This window comes from Leptosomus discolor, chromosome 1, assembly GCF_034619465.1.
Source record: "Leptosomus discolor isolate bLepDis1 chromosome 1, bLepDis1.hap2, whole genome shotgun sequence".
NCBI classification, from domain to species: domain Eukaryota; kingdom Metazoa; phylum Chordata; class Aves; order Leptosomiformes; family Leptosomidae; genus Leptosomus; species Leptosomus discolor.
Genome location: NC_141391.1, coordinates 130,168,386 through 130,187,024, shown reverse-complemented (window position 1 = coordinate 130,187,024; position 18,639 = coordinate 130,168,386). Strand labels below are relative to the sequence as shown.

General features: G+C 47.1%; 1 protein-coding gene across 1 annotated transcript; it reads left to right on the top strand.

The window, feature by feature from the left end:
* Positions 1-979: 979 nt before the first annotated feature.
* On the top strand, positions 980-13,974 carry LRRC58 (leucine rich repeat containing 58). The gene is made up of 4 exons (XM_009949569.2): positions 980-1,485; positions 10,559-10,687; positions 11,975-12,252; positions 13,713-13,974. The coding sequence occupies exons 1-4, from the start codon at positions 980-982 to the stop codon at positions 13,919-13,921; spliced, it is 1,122 nt and encodes a 373-aa protein (XP_009947871.2). The 3' UTR covers positions 13,922-13,974.
* The last annotated feature ends 4,665 nt before the right edge of the window (positions 13,975-18,639 follow it).

Below are 18,639 nucleotides of genomic sequence, written 5' to 3'. Positions count from 1 at the left end.
GATGAATTGAGATCACGAATCGCAAGTTGCCTCATCATGTATGGTACAACCAGGGTCAGCTCCCTATCAGCCTGTAACCTGCATCAGGCCTCTTCACGCGACAGTCTTGCGTGCTGTGGATCAACTCCTGCCAAAGCCCTAGCTCAAGATTAGAACTGTTCTCTCACATCCAGGCAAGGAGATACACCAAGGTACTTCTGGGGAGGTGCCTCTGGTTTGGTGCCCCACCAGCAGCACGTCTGCAAGGACCAAAGCAGGCAAACCCTGGACAAAACCCCCGCAGGGCCGTGGACGCCCCAGGCCGGGCCCTGCCATCGGCAGCCACAACAGAGAGAGGCCTTGGGGCACTGGCGGGACAGAGACTTTCCTCCGCGGTCTAAGGACGAGTGAAAAGGATCGGAGGAAGGTTATATCTCAATTTTTCTGTCAGAGGGTCGCAGAGCTTCAGCAGCTTTAGCCTGCTGCATAACCCTCCGGAGGGCGCCGGGGCCACTTCCAGGCCCCCCGCGGGCACCCGCGGCCCTCCCACAGCCCGGCTGGCCAGGCCCGCCGGCAGCGAACTGTAACGGTGACCCGGTGGGGTGACTGTCGGTCCCCCGGGGGCACCAAGAGCAAACTCCCCGAAGGCTGCTGGGGCTGCCGGCCGCCTCTCCACCGCCGCTGCCCCACACCGCCCCGCCACCCCCGCTTCCCTCGCATGCTCGTTCCGGGGCCGCGGCGGGGTTCGCTCTCTCTCCGCTGCCAGCCTGGGGGCGCCCCGCAACCTGCATAAGAACGCTAGCCCCTCTCCGGCCGCGGGGGCCGCTCCTTCCATGGCGGGCTGCGAGCCCGGGATCGAGCATGGGCCGGGGGGGCCGCGGGAGGGGGCGGCGGGGCTATTCAGATTCCGGGGCGGGAAGGGGCGGGGCGAGGCGTGGGAGCTCCCGGGGTGTCGCAAGGGCGGCGGCGCCGCGCGGGGACGTCTGTCGGTGCGAGCGGGATGGCGGCGGCGGCGGGCGGCGAGGCCCCGGAGCCGGAGCCGCTGCGGCGCGGCCCGGCGGCGGCGGAGGGCGAGGAGGAGGTGGCGGCAGTGGAGGCGGAGCTGGCGGCGGAGCTGGCGGCGCGGCGCAGCGCGGAGGCGCGGCGGCTGGTGCTGTCGCCGCGGCGGCTGTCGGGCCCCCTGCCCGCCGGGCTGTCGCAGTGGTTCCCGGCGCTGGAGGTGCTGGACGTGAGCGGGACGGGGCTGGCGGAGCTGGGCGCGGAGCTGCTGGCCCTGCCGCGCCTCCACACGCTCCTGGCCAAGAACAACCGGCTGGGCGGGCCCGGCTCGCTGCCCAAGGGGCTGGGGCAGGCCCCGCTCGGCCGCTCCCTCCGCGTCCTCAACCTCAGCGGGAACCGCTTCGCCGAGGTGCCGCCCGCCCTCCTGGGGCTCCGCGGGCTGCAGAGCCTCAGCCTCGGCGGCAACCGCCTCCACGGCATCCCGCCCGACATCCAGGAGCTCCGCAGGTGAGGGCAGGGCGCCGGGCGGGACGGGCCCCCGGCGCCTCTGGGGACGGGCCTTTGCCCGGGGGGACAAGAAAAGCCCCGGCGGCTGCCCGGCGGAACCAACCGGATTTTCTCGCCGCGAAGCGAGGCGCCGCCGGCAGCAGCGCCTCGTGTCTCGCTCCTGTTCAGGGAGTGAGTTTTGTCCCGCCTCAGGTGTCTCTAAGCACTGCTGCTGCTAACGTGTCTCTTCCCGTCCGTCAGGTTGAGTTATCGAAACTCGGAGCCGCTCTTCGGGTGGACCATGGGCCTTCTGCGCTCGCCAAATGGGCAACTCTTGCGGGTTTTTCTAGTCCTTGGGCTGCCTTGGTGCAGGGGAGGCTCTCCTAATGACAGCGTGGTTGGTATGAGCGTTGACGTGCAGAAGGCGCACCGTGGCTTTGCTTTAATACAGGTCTCTAGGCAAGACCGAAATAAACCCCCTGGTCTCATGCAGCTCACAGCTGCACAGTGGACCGCACCGGAGAATAAAGATCTCCCTGTGGCTTATGCAAACAATAGGGCCTTTCTGCTGATACAGCTCCAGTCTCATCAGGGTGCTTGCTGGCATGGTTAGGTTTTTGTTTTATGTCTCTCTTTCCATCCAGCTCATGTAGATCTGACAGATCAGCTGACAAATCTTCTAAGTGTAGAGCCCTAGGCTGTGCTCAGGTGCAGTGGTACGTCTGGCTCTGGGGCCAGATCAAACCAACACAGTTCGATGACATGGAAACCTATGGCTGAATCACAGCAGTTAGGAACATTGGTGGGGTGGGAACAGGTCTTAGATAGGACTGGGTATTGACTGCCCACATTGACCTGGGATAGGTACTTCTGAAGCCTGCCGTCCTCCTGGGCAAGCTGCAGACAGTATTCTGACCCACGCGTTAACGCAGGCACCTTGCTGTGTTCTGCTGGCTTCTCAACCCTCAGACTAGCCCCTGTGTCTAAGACTCTGGGTCTGAACTTTCTTTGCTCCAGCTCTTTGCCAAGGGGCTTGCCAGAGGCAGTGTCTCTTACGCAAATTCCAGCAACCTTGACCCTAAGTAGCTGGATTTGCTCTGGTGGCTCAGCAGAGCTGCATCCAGTGGAAGCACAGGATGTTGTATGTGGGCTGCTGTCTCCCACAGCCCTAGGTTGGAGGTAGCAGGACTGCTCGTGTGCTCGTGGGAACTGGGTTTTGTCCACTGCAATGTAATACCATTGAGTTATGTGGCTTTTGCCCAGGTGGTACAGCATGCACTGTACCACCTGTTGAGGATCTGGAGCAATCCTGGGTTAAGCTAAGTTTGAGAGAGGATGTGAGGCATTTTGAGTGCTAGAGAATGCCTGTGTCCTTGGCAGAGTTAGGATGTGTCCTGGGTTGGGGCTGTCATAGGGAGGAGGAACCTCAGCATGCTCTCTGTTCAGGAGCAGTTGCTTCAGGGGTAATGAAGGAAAGGACAGTGGCACCAACTTCATGGGAGAGGAGGCCAATGGAGGGAGGGCAGTTGTGTGTGGGAGATGATCCACATTGCCTCCATAGCATGCCTGGTAGCATCCAGGATGTGATTTGAATCTGAATGTTACGCCCACCTCTGAGGCAGAGGCTCCCTGCTGCTGCTTACATGCTCTTGTCTGTGGTTGTCGTTTCTCTCTTTCCCAAGAAAACAAACCTCAGCCCTGCTTTTTGTTATGCTGCTGACCCCGGGAAGGTACCGTGCTGCGTAGCACTGCACATGATGCCCCACTGGGCTATGTGCTGTGCTCCATGCTGCAGCTCTGTCAGACTACTGCTGCATGGTTACTCTGCTTTGTTCCTCTGGCCTGCCCTGAAGCAGGCCTCCTGTTTGTCCTGTCCTGCAGCTTTTCTTGGGCTGGTCATGCTCGAGCCCCAGAATGACAATTCTGAGAGGGCAAATCCGGACAAGGCTATTGAACTGTCTGTAATGATAAACAAAGTGATGTGTCAGGTAATAAAACTAGACTAGACCCAGCTTGTGTCTCCCACCTGCATAATCACTGCTAACTCATTGGACTTCTGCTAACTTGCCACCATAATATAATTGAACTTTAGCTCAAGATAGCGAATCCTTTGCTCCACCAGGATTGTTGCCTTCTTTACCACTCTGCCACCAGTGACTCTTCTGTATCTGGGACTGCCTAAGTAACCAAAGGGAGCAGCACACTTGCTTGCCAGAGCTGGGAGAAAACGGTACTTTAATATTCCTCCAGAGGGAATCCTGAATCTACTCATTGGGAGCCAGATAACCAGTGACCTGACACCCTTGCCAAAAAGATAGTAAATGTGTACTGGAAGAGAAACTACTGCCAGACCCTCCTCCCTCCACCTGCCAAAAAGAGACGTGTCCACAGTGTGAGCATGCATAGTGTTGAAATCAGTAAAACAAGCCTGAGCAAAGGCACCGCAGAGCCAGCTGTTGTGGCAGGGCAACACGGAGACATCTCTTAGTTTCTGAACTCCAGGCTGGGGGGTGGGACCTGGTGTAGGTGTTGGGGCTTCTGTTAACCTCACAGCTCAAGCTGAAAGTGTCCATCTCACTGTTGCTGGCAAGCAAAGATTTTGAGCTTTTTTCCATGTGCAACTTCCCAGAAAAGAAACGTTTCTCATGTCTTGTGGTCTCTGAGACCACAGAGGAATGCAGGCAGCACTTTGACCAGACACGTTCCGCTTGCTGGTGCTAGAGTTCCTGAGGCCAGCAGTTATTTTCTTCCCGTGACCCTGGCAGCTTCCCATTTGCTCCAGTCACTGGTTACAGAGCTGAGCAGAGTTGTAGAGATCTAGAAATACTTCTTAGGTTTCCAGGGAATGTCTGAGCTCTGATGAGACTTTTTAAAGCCTCATGTCTTTCCTCTGCACCCCATAGTTTCCTGTTGTAGTTTTTCAAGGGGTAGCACATCAGTTTTAGTGAAGGCCAAGAACTCAGCAGGTAAGGAGTGTGGTGAAGTTGAAAGAATAGAAGGCTCATGGGTCTGATCTGCTGAAGGAGAAGGAACTTGCTGACAACTGCAAATGCAGAGGCCCTGGAAGGAGAGATGTGTGCCATGTATTGTTACTTACTTGAAGATAATAAATCCACAACTTTGCAGCAAGCTGGGTCCAGGCACTTTGTGCAAAAACTTTTCCCTAGCATGTTCCTAGTGATTTGGCAAGTTAATGAACAGTGATAAGAACCACAGCCAGTCCTGCCGCTGCCTGGTCTTACTCCTTCCAGCTTCAGCCGTGTGCCCCATCCTTGCCCTCACAAATCCTTGTGTGTGGTGCAAGATCCTGCACGGAAAGTGAGTGCCTTTCACCTGATTAGCATTTACCTGCTAGACTGTTGTAGAAGGACCACCTATAGGCATCCTGATGCTTGAAGCTTTCTTCACATGGCTTTGTAAGTAGATGATCATGATTGCTCTGGTCTTGGCAGCAGGATGATGCTGATGCTAGCATGCCGGCACCAAGGATGAATAGCCTTTGCCTCATGCTTTCCATTAGGAAAATGCAATGCTCTTTCCTCCTAATTTCACCTTAAGTGCCTATGGTGGCCTGCAACAGCCTCTTACGTTTCTGAGACAGGTAAGTGTGGGCCATGCTGAGGGCTTTTTTTTAATCATGTGGAGGCTGTTCCAGCTCCTTCTGTATGCCCACCACCCCCAGTTACTGTCAGCTGGCAGTGTCAGTGCAGTGCAAGATCTGAATTGCAGCATTGGCTGTTGCTGTGAATTTAGAGTAGAAAATGCACCAGATGGCTGAGAGCAGCCCTCTTTGCATTGCTTTCCTGTTTGTTGCCAGATAAAAGACGAGCTTAGCATAGGTATGTGTCGTCCTTTCCGTGGTTCTCCCTCCAACATTGACTGTGTTTTCAGTGTGAGATGTTATGGTCAGTCACTCTCAGACTCAGTTCACAGCCCCCAGCAGCTCCTGAACTGTGATCTGCAGCGACATCCCACTGCCGCGTTGGTTGCGTGTATCCTTCCTCTGCTGATCCAGCTGGGGATGTGCTAAGGGGCACTGTGTATTATAGCTGGTGAGCTAGAAATGCGGTCGTCTACTTGTGCGCGTCTTGGACAACATTTGTTTGGCAAGTCTGGTAAAAGACAGCTCTGATCTTCACTGCCCAACTGTGGCTTTTGGCTTCGGGGCGCATGGATTGCCCTCATCAGTGCGCAGGCTTGGGGAAATGTCTTGGGAAATGTCTTGCAAAATGTCCTGTAGAGGGAAGAACAGCTTAGCAAAATGCAGTCGATACCTTGAATCTCCTGATGTGAATTTTGAGTTTAGTCTTACTCTTCTAGTGAATAGTCGCACGCTCAGTAGAGCACCAGGAGCCGGCAGAAAGAACTTGGAAAAGAGCCAGGCTCTTTCCAGGCATCTGCTGTGCATGCTCCTTTCCTTCTTGCTTGGATTCCTCTAGTAAAGCCCAGTTGTGCAAGGGCTGGGATCAAAGGCCTCAAACGCCTAACTGGATTCATCCAAGTTTTGTGTAAAGGCTTAGATACAATGAAAACCAGAGTATTTGCTTTTATTCGTGGGTAGTATTAAGCATGTTAGATGAGCACACACTTAAGAACGGCTGTTAGAGTGTGGGAAAAACGGCAAGTGAAGCTTTGATAAAGATACAGCATTAGGAAATCTGCCTGCTGCCTCTTTTTCTTCCCCTCTTCAAACGTTTTGCAAATAGTTTTCAGAAGATCGTTTGATCTGAAATTTGCGTGTCAGCAAAGGCTATGCAGTTCTCTCGGGAATTAGCAAATCGTAGAACAGGGTTAACAGGAGTCTATTGTGGGCTGCTTTTAAATTCCTCTCTTGCATGAGCCTCAAAACTGCCCTGGAAATTCCTTGCTAAAAAGTTTATCTTAAAATGACCTGGAGCTATTTCAGGCTCCATTGTTTCTTTTTAGATTACCTATTTAGATGCATCTGTTTGATGTCAGCTGTTAAATTTTATCCAAAGAAGCATCTGTGGGGAAATAAGGTAGATTGAAAATTTGATGATCTATGCCAGGAGACATTCTCGTCTTGAAACATGACTATGCAAGTGTTGTAGTAATTGACAGCGTGTCAAAAATACCTCTAGTGCTCAGAACGTTCTCTTCTTACTTAGTGTTTTGGGGCTTTTTGATTTGTTTTGTGCTATGTGATGACCTGGAAACCTCAAAGTTGTACTCAAGCAAGAACGTACAGTCTCTTGGCATGTTAAACTTTACTCCCACCACCTGGATCGATTCATAGTTGTTTGAGCATTGCCCCACTCCCTTCTCTTACGTAAAAGAGTTTACGCAGCCACCCTACAGCCCGGTGGTGTGAAATTCCCTACTAGAGAGAAGCAGCACACGATGGGCCCGGCATGTTGGCTGCTGCTCGGCAGCTGTGCTGAGCAAGAGGCCTGCTGGATACAAAGCTAAAAGGGCCTCTGGCCTTTTATTAGTGTATCTGTAAACATTGCTAAAAGGCAACAGAGAAGGTGTCAGCCCCTTTTAGTTACTCTTGGCAAATGAGGAAGGGGGGTGATTAATTTTTTTTTTTTTGGGATAGGTTTTGTTCATGTTTATCCCCTCTTGAAATTCATTCAGCCAGAGCCTGTGTGGCAGGTTGGAAGTACATCGTTGGTTCTAACTTCAAAAATAGGAGCTGAGCTTACGTTCATTTGCGGCTGGTGGTTCTCTAGCTTTTCTAAGTTCCTGGAGTGACTTTTGAAAGTACAGAAGAGTTCCAGCTCTCCCTCTGTGTACGCAGCAATGCAGGAGACCTTAGCTGGCTGGTCCAAATGACTATACCGATTAATGATTGTCAGAAAATCTGGGCCTTAGTGGTGAAAGGTTAGTTAGAAGTATTCATTAAGCTCAGTCCCGTCTCTGCCATGGTCCTCCTGTGAAAAGATATGGTAAATGTTGTGGACTGTCTTGTTGCAGGCGCTTTTGTGAGGAGGGCATAGCTCGGCAGTGCTCTGGCTTGTCTTACTGAGCAGCAAACTGCCCCCCGAGTAGGACAGCTCAAGAGCCAGCATTGCCTTGGTCTCTAGGTACCGGATTGGTACGGCATGAAAATCAGGCCGGGAGTAGATGAGCTGGGAGCGAACTGTGGCCCCAGTGGTGTGGTGAGCTCTGATTACAAAAGGGTTGTGTCTCTTGAAAATCCTTGCCTGTGTCATGATTAGCTCTGCTCAAACAATTCTTGACACTTTAATTTGATGCAGAAATGGCTGCTGTTGTTTTCTTCATCTTGATCAGCCAAGACTCGACTAGATCTTTCTAGCAAATTGTGTTTTGGGGAATGGGAATTACAGGTTTCTTTTGTCTACTGAGCGGGGCTGCAGTGGAAGCTGTAAGAATCTCTTTGCTATGTTTAAAATAAGTTTCTTTGTAGTTTCAAAACATTGTCCCTGTATTTTTTAAATAAACTTACCATCTAATTCATGTCTTAAGTGGATGTTGGAAATTCTGAATTTGCTGTCCTAGACTGGGCCTGGTGCGTTGTTAGTCTACTGACCTCAAAAAGGTGATTCAGATGATAAGTAAAAAGAAAATAATATGTAAAAAGCCCTTTGTTGTCACTGAAGGAATTATCTTATTTACTAGATTTTTAGTCAGAGACAGTTTGTAGTCTGATATTGGGAGTATATATCCTAGCTAGTATAACTGAGTGTTCTGATTACATAGAATTTACAAAGAATGGATTTGAAAAGCTGTAAGTAGTTTGTAGGCAGTGTTTTTGCACGCCTAGCTTGGCGCAGTACGCTGCTCTTGAAACTTAAGCATTTCATGCCTTGAAATGATTTTCAAAATAAGCTTTTACTATATATTTTGCACCTCTCTTCCCCTTCCCTGGTAGTATGTGTTTTATGCAGCATGGCTTTACAGGCATTATTGTCTTCAAACACAGAGGATGAAGAGTTACTTATTCACTCTTCCTAGGAAGTGGAAACTTGTGCATGTCTAAACCTTGTTTAAACGTTGAAACCCACATTACTAGAATTCCCTTGCCCAACAGTTTTCGGTGTGGGCTCTAGCAATGGCATGGAGCTAAAATATGCCTAGGAATTGTATGGTCAGCAGTTAAGTCCCTAATAAGAGTCAAGCAGCCTAAATCCACCTTGGGAAGCCATGGAGGTTGAAGGAGGAATTTTGGTTAAAACTTTTTGTTTGGGGATCAAAATTTAATTAAAAATAATCTCCCCTCAACGTGGTCTCTGCACAGCAGCCTTCCTCCTACCCCCACTCCTAACCTACAGGTTGTTTGTGTAGAAGAGTGGCTGCTTTTGAGCAGTGGGGTTTGGTGGTGGTTTTTTTCCTGTGTACCTTCCTGCGTGTTTAGATTAACCTCCAAATGTACTGTCCCACTTGATCTCTCAGCTGAAGCAACTAGAGTTACTTCCTTTCGTATAGTCAAATTCAGTTTAAGGCTTAATTTTGTGCCCAGTTTGCAAGTTTCAGTTATCTAGCTTTCCTCTGACATACTCCAAAAAGGTAAGCAAATCCAGGGGAAAATAAGCTCTGTGAGCATCTCCTGGTGTGTTGCAGAGCTCTGTCATTCTGTTCTTCACTTTTGGGTAGATGGACCTTTGTGCTGTGTTAGTGGCCCCTGTAGCCCGAGCAGATGCTGTCATTGGATCTTTGGGATTCAAGGTTCTTGCAAGAACTGAACGAAATAGACTCCTTCTGCCATTCTCCTCCTCCATCCCAGGGAAGCCTCAGGGAGGAGCTTCTCTGGCACTCCACACATTCTGTGGCACAGTTGCAGGGTTCAGACCTTCTTTGGGTCGACCACCATGTCCCTTGGGTGGTTTGGTTGCTTGTGTGTTTCTTTGGCAGTTGTATCCATAGCCTTTCTCAGTTGGAGTAACACGAAGGTGTCTCCTTCCAAGGAGGTTATAAGCTGTTCTTAAAGAAAGGCTGATGAAGCCTGGGTGTCTTCTTTTTCCCTGACCTGTGGGGAATGCTTGGTGCATCTGAGGAGGCCAGTGTACATTGTAGTTAAGCAGCTAACCTAAGTATGTACTGGAGATCTTGAACCAGCATCTGCAGACAGGACCGTGGGATCCACCTTTTTCAGGCAAGGGAAAAGGAGTTCTCTGGACCACGATTAACAATGGTGTGTCTTCCCAGCCAGAAGTACCCAAACTGAATGTGCCTTTGCTCCTCTTCTGGACAGCATCTCGGAACAGGGGAGGAAAACTTTCTGAGTCTGTGAAATGGGGACTTGAAGCTATTACGTCGAAGAGAAGTGCTTGCCAATTTTTCTTCCTAGAAGGGCAGAGACGCGCAGCAAATACTGGCTACTCCACCTGGCAAGAAGGATCTAGCGCCTCTCTTTGTTCCTGTCTCCCATCCACTGAATTTTTGCAGAACATCCAATGATTTTTTCTTTTTATTTAGGCCCAAACTGCAGTTAAGCCCAGCTAATGTTTTTCGTAGCTTTGGGCTCCATGACTTCAGTATACCGAAATCAGTCTATCTGGAAAATTGCATGCGTGTACTTGTGTGACTTAGATGCACTCTGTGCTATTGCAGCTGTGGTGGTGTTGGTATGTGACTTGTATCAAAGCGGGACTGGCTGCCTCTTGACTTCTGGTGAAAGGTTGCAGTTAGTCACCGAGGAGTCGATACTGTAAAGAGTGACTAGTGCTTGGGCAGGGCCAGGATTTTTGGGGAAAGCCACTGCTCTCTTGCTTTGCCTCTGCTGAAACTGAGAACTCCCGCTGGCTGTGGCAGGAGCTGCGGCAGTGCTGCAGACCCTGTGTGAGCAGGCTGCTCTTCCTTGGAAATAGGAGCAGGAGCTTTGCATGTGGGGTTGGTGTAGGAATACATGGTTGTCTGGTGTCTACTTACAGATGTAATGGTGACTGCGGGACACTGGAAGTAAATATCAACATTACCTGTTGTGAAACAGCATCTCTGTTGTAATTTTGATGTGCAGCTCAGCTTTTTTCTTTTTCCCCCCTCAGCAGATTCTCGTACATAGTCATCTGTAAGTTGTCTTTAAGAAATGCAGGAGATGAGAAGACCTATTGTAAACGAAACTGGAATGACCCTAATGATATAATGCAGTGTTTTCTCTTCTCTTTTTCAGTTTAGAGTTTCTATACCTTGGAGGGAATTTCATTACTTCAATTCCACCTGAATTAGCAAATCTGCCTTCTCTAAGCTATCTTGTTCTGTGTGACAACAAGATCCAGAGCATTCCACCGCAGCTGGCACAGTGAGTATTTACTGTCATCAGCCACCAGCTGCAATTAACTCTTTGAACTTTTTCTTCTGCGTGTGTGCAGAAGAAAGCGCCTGGGAGGACCTATTTGTCCTTCAGTTTGTTAATGTGACTATACTGGAACAAGAAGATCCTTAGCATGGTGCACTGCAGGCAGACCATGAATATATAATATGGAAATCTCAATTAAAGGGTTATGGAAAAAAAAGTCATCAAATATACACTTTAAGGTGAATTAATAGATTTGTACAGGGAGCTCTGAGAAGTACCTGGGCAACTCAGAAAAGATGAAAAGGCCATGTTACTGTGTTCTTAGTGATAAATATTTGGTCTGTTTTGCCTTTCACCCAAACCCTTTTTGTGTGTGCTTTTTTGTTGTGCCGTTCCCTATGTTCTCTTGGCATTTCTTACTCTAGGATGTCAGATTTGTTAAATCCTGCAGCACAGCTCTAGAGGATAAGTTACTGCTTTATCTATTTCATAATGGGGGAAAGAGGACACTGCAAACTCTGTATGAGTAGCCTAAGGTAGGAGGTGAAGGATTTGGTGTGCAGCTGTAACCTCAAAAGTAATTGAATGGCAGCATGGAGTTTTCGGAGTTGGAATTTGATGATGTAGTGGGCTTGTTCTTGATGTACAATGTCCAGTTGTCTTGTAACTTGTACTGGTTTGAGACCATCCCTGGACGCTGTGCTGGAGCATTGTTTTATGCTTTCTGAGAGAGGAGAACGCCTCCTTCAAAAGCCAAAAAACTGCTTGTCACCCGTGCCAGTGCTAGCCTAGCCAGACCTGGCTTAGCTTTTGAGATCTGGTAGTATCACAGCACAAGGTGATGCAGCTGCAGGCAATGAAAACATGGGGTTTTCCAGGGCTGGCTGCCTACCAGCAATCATCTTTAATGGATGAGTGAAAGCAGGTGACTTATTCAAAGTATTGCATGGAACTGTTCTTGATGCATGCGCTGGGTACAAGGAAACATTATCTCCCCTGAAAGCACTCAGTTTGTGTACTTTTTGGGGAGTGCGGGGGGGAATACTGAGAGGGAAGGCAGCATATTTAAGACACTGTTTCTTTAACAGGCATTTTGGAGCTGAGCCAAGTTTTCTAGGGCATTGTGTGTGCTGGAGTAACAGCAGCTCTTTTAGCATGAATTTATGCTTTAAAAGGAAGGAAAGCCAAAGAAAAATGAATTGGTGGGAGCGGGGGCAGTAATCAGGCCTGTGTAAATGCAGTTGTGGTTTTGCTTGCACATCTTGACTGGCTTTCCATCTCCATCCTCAGGCTTCATTCCCTGCGTTCCCTTAGCCTGCACAATAACCTGCTGACTTATCTTCCTCGAGAGATCCTTAACCTGGTTCACCTGGAAGAGCTGAGCCTGCGTGGGAACCCACTGGTGGTTCGGTTTGTCCGTGACCTGACCTACAATCCCCCAAGCCTTCAGGAACTGGCTGGACGTACAATTAAAACTCGCAATGTTCCCTATGCTCCCAGCGATCTCCCAGAGAATCTTTTCCGCTATCTGAGCTTGGCCAGCAACTGTCCCAATCCTAAATGCGGGGGTAAGTTCACTCTCACTGCTCTGCTTCCTGCTTGTACCTGATGAGTTTTCTTTCCTTCTGACTTGCCATGACTTTAGTAGCTCAGTCAGGTTGGATGTGTTGTTACATCCAAATTATCTCTGTATTTCGTTGTCTCTAGGTCTCCTGCAAACTTGTCTTGAAGGAAACTCGTTCACTAAGGAACGGTGTTCAAAGTTGTAGTGCTGGTTTACTGTATTTGCATGGGAATATAAGACAGTGTTTCTGTCAGAGTCTTCGCAGCTCATCCCAGCGCTCTACTGTGCTTTTATGATCTGAAGTTTCCCATCTGTCTGCCCCGAAATTGTTCAGACTAAGTAATGGACAGGAGAACTTTTGCAAGCACTCTTGCTGAATAGCAAGCTTCGTTTCTGGGTGGAAGAGAGGAGAGAGGCTGTAGTGCTTGGCAGTTACCAAGAGCAAGTTGTTTAGCTCTTGCTTGGGACTAGTAGCATGTAGTTCCTGGAAGGAGAGGACTTCATAGAAAAGCCTGGAATGCTTGGGCTTAATTTGGCTTAATGCTTAATCTTTATCCAGAGTAAATGATCTGCTCATTTAGCCTTTAGAAGATTAAGGAAAAAAAATCGTTAATGAGTATCTAGCCTGCAGTCATAGTGCAGGCTGTTATCTCCTTACAGGACAGTATCAAAGCATGCTCTGTAAGCAAAGACAGAAGGGCTGGAACTTGTGTTGGAAGGGAAAGAGATGTTTCTTTTTTAGAGTTTTGCACAGCTTGGCTAACAGGGGATTGGTTTTGCTCTTTGTCACTTTTCCTTATGAACTAGCACAGTACTGCAGCGTTGCGGTAGCACTGCAGGAGAAAAGCTTACTCCAGACCAGCTAGGACTTAAAACACCGCTGGAAACTTCTGAAAATGTCAGTGTCTAAAATCACTTGCTGTGACAGGAAGGGAAAGTAATTGTGTGTTACAGCAACGCTGTTGCCATGGAAAGTAGCATCCAAACTCAGCATGGTGACTTCACTCAAGCAGAAGAAAAGCAGAGCTCTGAAGGTCCATTTGTGAGTGCATTTTTGCTAGCTGGTAGAAGAAGTTTTACAAGTTTGAAAACAGAGTGAATGAATTAATTTGACATTTAAGAAGTTTGCAAATTCCCAGCCTGAGATTTCTCCCTAATAGTTAGAAGAAATTCCCAAATTCTTTGGAAGTAGCTGCCCTGTGTCTTCGTGCAGAGTCTGCCATTCTGAATCACCTACCAAATACAGTTTTACAGGGTTATTTTTTTTTTAGTAAGAAAAGAAATTTCACATTTGCATAGGCATCCGGGTCCCTTCTCTTCCTACAGTATCCTTTGTCTTTCTGTGTCCAGTGCTCTGTCTGTTAAAGCCTAACTTGAAGCGTTTGCATGAGCTGCAACAACCTTGCCAAGCTTATGGATTTCTCTGTGCTCATAACGTTGTTACTGTTCCCTCCGCCCTTACAGGTGTCTACTTTGACAGCTGCGTCAGACAAATCAAGTTTGTTGATTTCTGTGGGAAGTATCGCCTCCCGCTGATGCACTACCTGTGCTCCCCAGAGTGCTCCTCTCCCTGCAGCTCTGCCTCCCAGAGCTCTACTTCCCAGAGTGAGTCTGACTCTGAGGACGAAGCCAGCGTTGCTGCGCGCAGGATGCAGAAAGTCCTTCTGGGATAATAGGGAGCAAGAGGGGAAGATGGGAAGGAAAATGTGAAGAGCAATAATGGAACAGTGAAGCATGAGCCTATGGCCTCGGGGCTCACGAGAAACTGTCTTCAAGTCCATGTAAGGGGCAGAACATATTAGCAAGCCTAGACTTGCTTGGTGCAGTGCTACTTAGGAGAACTAACTCAGTGGCATGGTGCCTGGGGTTGTTAAAAACATCTCCTGTCTGGGAGACACAACCCCCCTCCCTCGTGCAGTCTGGGGAGGGGGATTTGCTCTCACTGGCAGATTGAGAAGGGTTTTAATATATGACGCTTCACTGGACTGTAGTCATCCTGCAGAGCAAAGGAAACTGTCCAGATCTTTTGACACTGTGGTAAATCAGAAACAGGCTAATGATGCCATGTGAGTATGTATGGACCCCAATGTTCTATATAGCGTTTTGATTCTTTGCTGTCTCCTTTGATTTCAGTTACAGATTTTACACCCATCCACTAAAAATGGGAGTTGTTGGGCTTTTTTTTAGTTCAGGAGTAGATTTTTTTCCAAACTCTGGTTGCTCTTCCTTTGCCTGGAGGTGTAGGGTCTCTGTGCTGTTACAGATGTTACAGCCATCATAGAACTGAGCCACCTTTTTTTTTCTCCCTTGTTATACCAAGCTGCTCTTAGTGTTTCCTCCTAACTGTCGTTGTTATTTTTCCCTCCTCTGCCTCTTCCCATTACACCTGGAATGTTGCTGCCTTTATGGTGCCTTCAGAAAACGGACAAGTTGTTCTATTGAGACTTGGTATTGCTTCAGTCTTGTGGCCATACATGTCTGTGCAAGGGACCAGATGCAATGCTCTGTATCATGTTTTTGAGTCTCAGCTTACTGGAGCAAATCTGCTTTTGTATCTGTGAATTGCAGGGGAGGTCTTGATTGACATTTCTTTTTTTCTGAACAACGACGTCCCCCTGTTGCAGCTAGCTCTGCTATGCTTGGTACAGAGTAACTTTCCATCTTTAATGTCATCTGCTTAAAGTAGGCAGCAGCTTAATGAATTGGAAGTACTGAGAGCAGTGCTGTGGAGAATGGGGTTTTTTTCTTACTCATAACATGAGGGGAAAAGCTGGCAGAGAGGCTAAGGCACGTTGTCTGATCATCTTGCATGAGGTCATTTTGAAACCTCTTCCTTATTATTTGTTTGCATTTGCTCCTGTTATAATAGCTTTGGCAGTCCGTTGGATTGTTCAAATGATGCATTTGGTTATCTTAAACGATATTTAAAGGAAAGCTGCAGAAAATAGCTCAGAATTTTTAAGTATCAAGAAATAGCTTATAAAAATTAATATTATGAATTCACAGGTATCTGTAAATCTACTTTATGGGGCTGTTGTGTGTTTTGCTCAGTGAGAGCTGCACCTTTATTAATATTTCATGGCACACAGTCCTTTTGATGCAGTTTCAGATAGAGCAAATCCAACTGTGCCTTCAAATGCATGAGCAGAGCAAATACATTGTGTTAAGAAGCTAAATGAACAAGAAAAACCTTTCTTAACCCACTTCGGTCCTAAGGGGGAAGCTAAAAACCTGTGCTTCTCTCCTGCATTAAGAAAATACATGTACCTATTTGAATATCTTACAGCAGCTCTGTGTTAATGGTCCTGTTTAATTACATTTGACACTTTATATATTAAAGCACTTTGATAATTCTACTCTTTGTAACTAGCTTTAGTGATTTTTTTTTTTTTTTTTTTTTTTTTTTTTTTTAATTAGACTACAATTTTTCCTTTAATGTGACCTGAAGAGCAAGGTTGTGAAACTTTGTCCATTCCAGTCTGTCTTGGTGTGCAGGTTGAACTTCTTGCCTTGCATTTCCTTGACAGCACGGCTCATTTCCCCAGTTGCCTTTGGAACGAACTGGAATCTGAAAGAAATGATCTGGTTGTAAAATAGCACCCAATCCGTTATTAATCATTGCAACTTAGTCTGAAGACTACCCACACGCACAGATCCACAAGGAGCAAAATTGCACGTGCTCTGTGCCTTTCCAAATACTTCTGTTAAAGTATACTTTCAAGTCACAATAAGGTATATGTGCAAAGCAACTGGGTGTCACTTTAGCAAATTCTGTGAGGTTTTGTTGGGAAGAAGAACCTACAGATTTTTGAGAGAAACCATCTGCATGCTCTTAGTTCAGTTGGGATCGGTGAGCAGCCTCTGTTTCGTTCTTCATCTCCTCTTTCAGATGCATCTTCCTGTCCCAAGTGAAAATCGTCACACCAGTGCTGAAGGACAGTAAACTGATTGCAGAGCCACAACTTTGTATTGGCTGCTAACATAACACTAGTGACCAACTGAGTGATCTAGGGCTTGGCTCTTCTGCCAGTGAAAGTGAGCCACACAGGTTGAGATCTCAAGATCTTTTGAGCTCAGGGCCATGAGGTACCACCTTCCTTTCTTCTTTTTAGCAGCAGCTGTCTTTAAGTCGTGCTTTTTTTCACTTCACAAAGTTAGATTTCACCACAGTTCCTGTTTGCACAGTAGCACCTCTGTGTGTGATGGGTTAAGACCAGTGGTGGCTGGTTCTAATTTAGCTCGATCCTTGACTGCATTTGCTTTCCTAACTGAACAGGCATCCCGTTTCTGCCCCAATTCTAATAGGGCTAATAGGCTAATCTTTTTCTCACAGCTTCCTCACTGTAGCCAGGTCAAAACTTGACGGCTTATGCAGTTGATATCTCTATGCATTTTTCGACTTGACAAAAATGTCTTGTCTCTTAAAAATTTATATATATTTCCAAATATAGTTACCAACTTTTCTTTTTGCTGCTGGGCTTTAAAGTGCAATTCAAGTAAGTCAGAATTTAAAACAATCAAGGGCGTTTAAGAAAAGCAAATGTTGGTTGATTGGTTGGTTGGATTTTTTTTCCCCTGTGAGGTGGGTTTGAGAGGACTAGGGAGGCAGGTTTGTACTGTAGTGCCTGGCACACTGAGCCCACGGGAGTCAAGTTTTTCAGCAATCTCTAGCCCTCAAACACCGGAAAATGTACAGGGCAATAAAAGGGGTAAGACACAACTTGAAAATACACTGATGGGTGGTAGGGACTAGTTCCTACTGTCCCCTTCTCAGGGGTTCCTGAGTAGTAGACAGTGGTTTTGCCAGCATTGCAGCTCTTTTTGTTAGTTTTAAATAGTGCATTTCAGTTCCTACGGATGTGTCCCCGAGTGAAGTCTTCAGTCAGTGTTTTGGTATCAGTCCCCTTGTTGCTACAGCAGCCCAGCACGTCTGGCTTTTGAAACTGTTCTTAAGCTGAGATGCAAGTGTAGGAAGCAGAGTTGCTCATTCGCTCTTCCCCGCGGGGCCCTGCCTGTATTCATCCTCTGCCCCACCATCTCTCTGCCAAGGGGAGCTGCTGGTGCGTTTCTGAATGCAGGTACTTCATGTGAACAGTGGGGTCGTGTTAAAAAGAAGCAAAATATCAATTTGACTGGAAGCAACTTACACAGTTGCCAATTCTTTTATGTTTCTCTTTCTTTAATAAGAGGTGAGACTTAAGGAAGTCAGTAATGAATATTTAAACATACTCTGAAGTGGCCAGATGCAGTTTTTCATGGGCTTCTGTCCTGGTCATTTTAAGTCTTTGAAATCTTGTGTTGAATTATAATGGGAGTAGGGGGGAGGGAAGAGAGAACCAGCTCCTTTTTGTTCCTTACTCTTGTTGGCAATAATGAATGGAAGGAATTTAATCCAATGAAAGTAATGAAACTTAATCCCTGCGATGTGTCTTTTGTTACCCAGTTCAAAGAACTATTTTAATGCATCTTATTCACACCATGCCCTCCCTCCCCAACTGAAGATACTTCAAATAGACTACTTCAGAATGCACACTAATACAGCGGTAACTCTATCTTGGAAACCTTTCTATTGATTATTTCATTTGCCTGCCTAACTAAAGGATTGATCTTCTACTGACGTGAATGTTAAGGGTAGAAGGGGTTCTTATCCAGCCTTCCTGTTGAATTTTTATGATGAGCATTTGTTTTAGGAAGTCTTTAAGTGCCTTATGTTTTTAAAAATGTATTTTGCTAGAAATGTATGAATGTAGAATATCTCTAACAGTATTTCCTTATGAGCTGTAAAACAAATTGCGAACACTAAACCAAAAATGTTATTTCTACAGTTGTCTGTCCGTTATTTGCTGTCGTCTCGATTCTGATACTGCTGCAGGCAGAACACTTGCAGAATTGTAAACATTAAAAATGGGGCTATATGTGGTCAGGGAACAGATGAGATTTGACCTGTGCTATGTAAAACCAAGAGGTGAGAGACTTCCAAAGGGACTGCTGAAACTCTTGGCTTTTGGGCCCCACTTGTGACAGACCAGCGCGTGTTACAGACCAGACCCTGTTTTACTTCTGGTACAGTGTTGCAGAAAATTGCTCCATAGTTTAAAGGCAGGAGTTAACTCATGGGCAAAATAAATACATGAACCAGAGAAGGCAGTGCCGTGGTGGATTTTTCCAGCAATATGAAACAACAGTTCCAAACTGAATTGTTTCCCTCTTAATACGCTAACCCTGAAACCTGTAAATGACTTCTTGAATGTTAATTTTTTGATCATGTTAACTGGCTTATGTGTTCCCATTTCTTTTGTAATCCCATGTTTCTTCCTACATCCCGAAGAGTTTTTGTGATCTATTGCCAAAATGTTTCAGATCCTGCTGTGCAAGTACCAGTTGTCAGCGC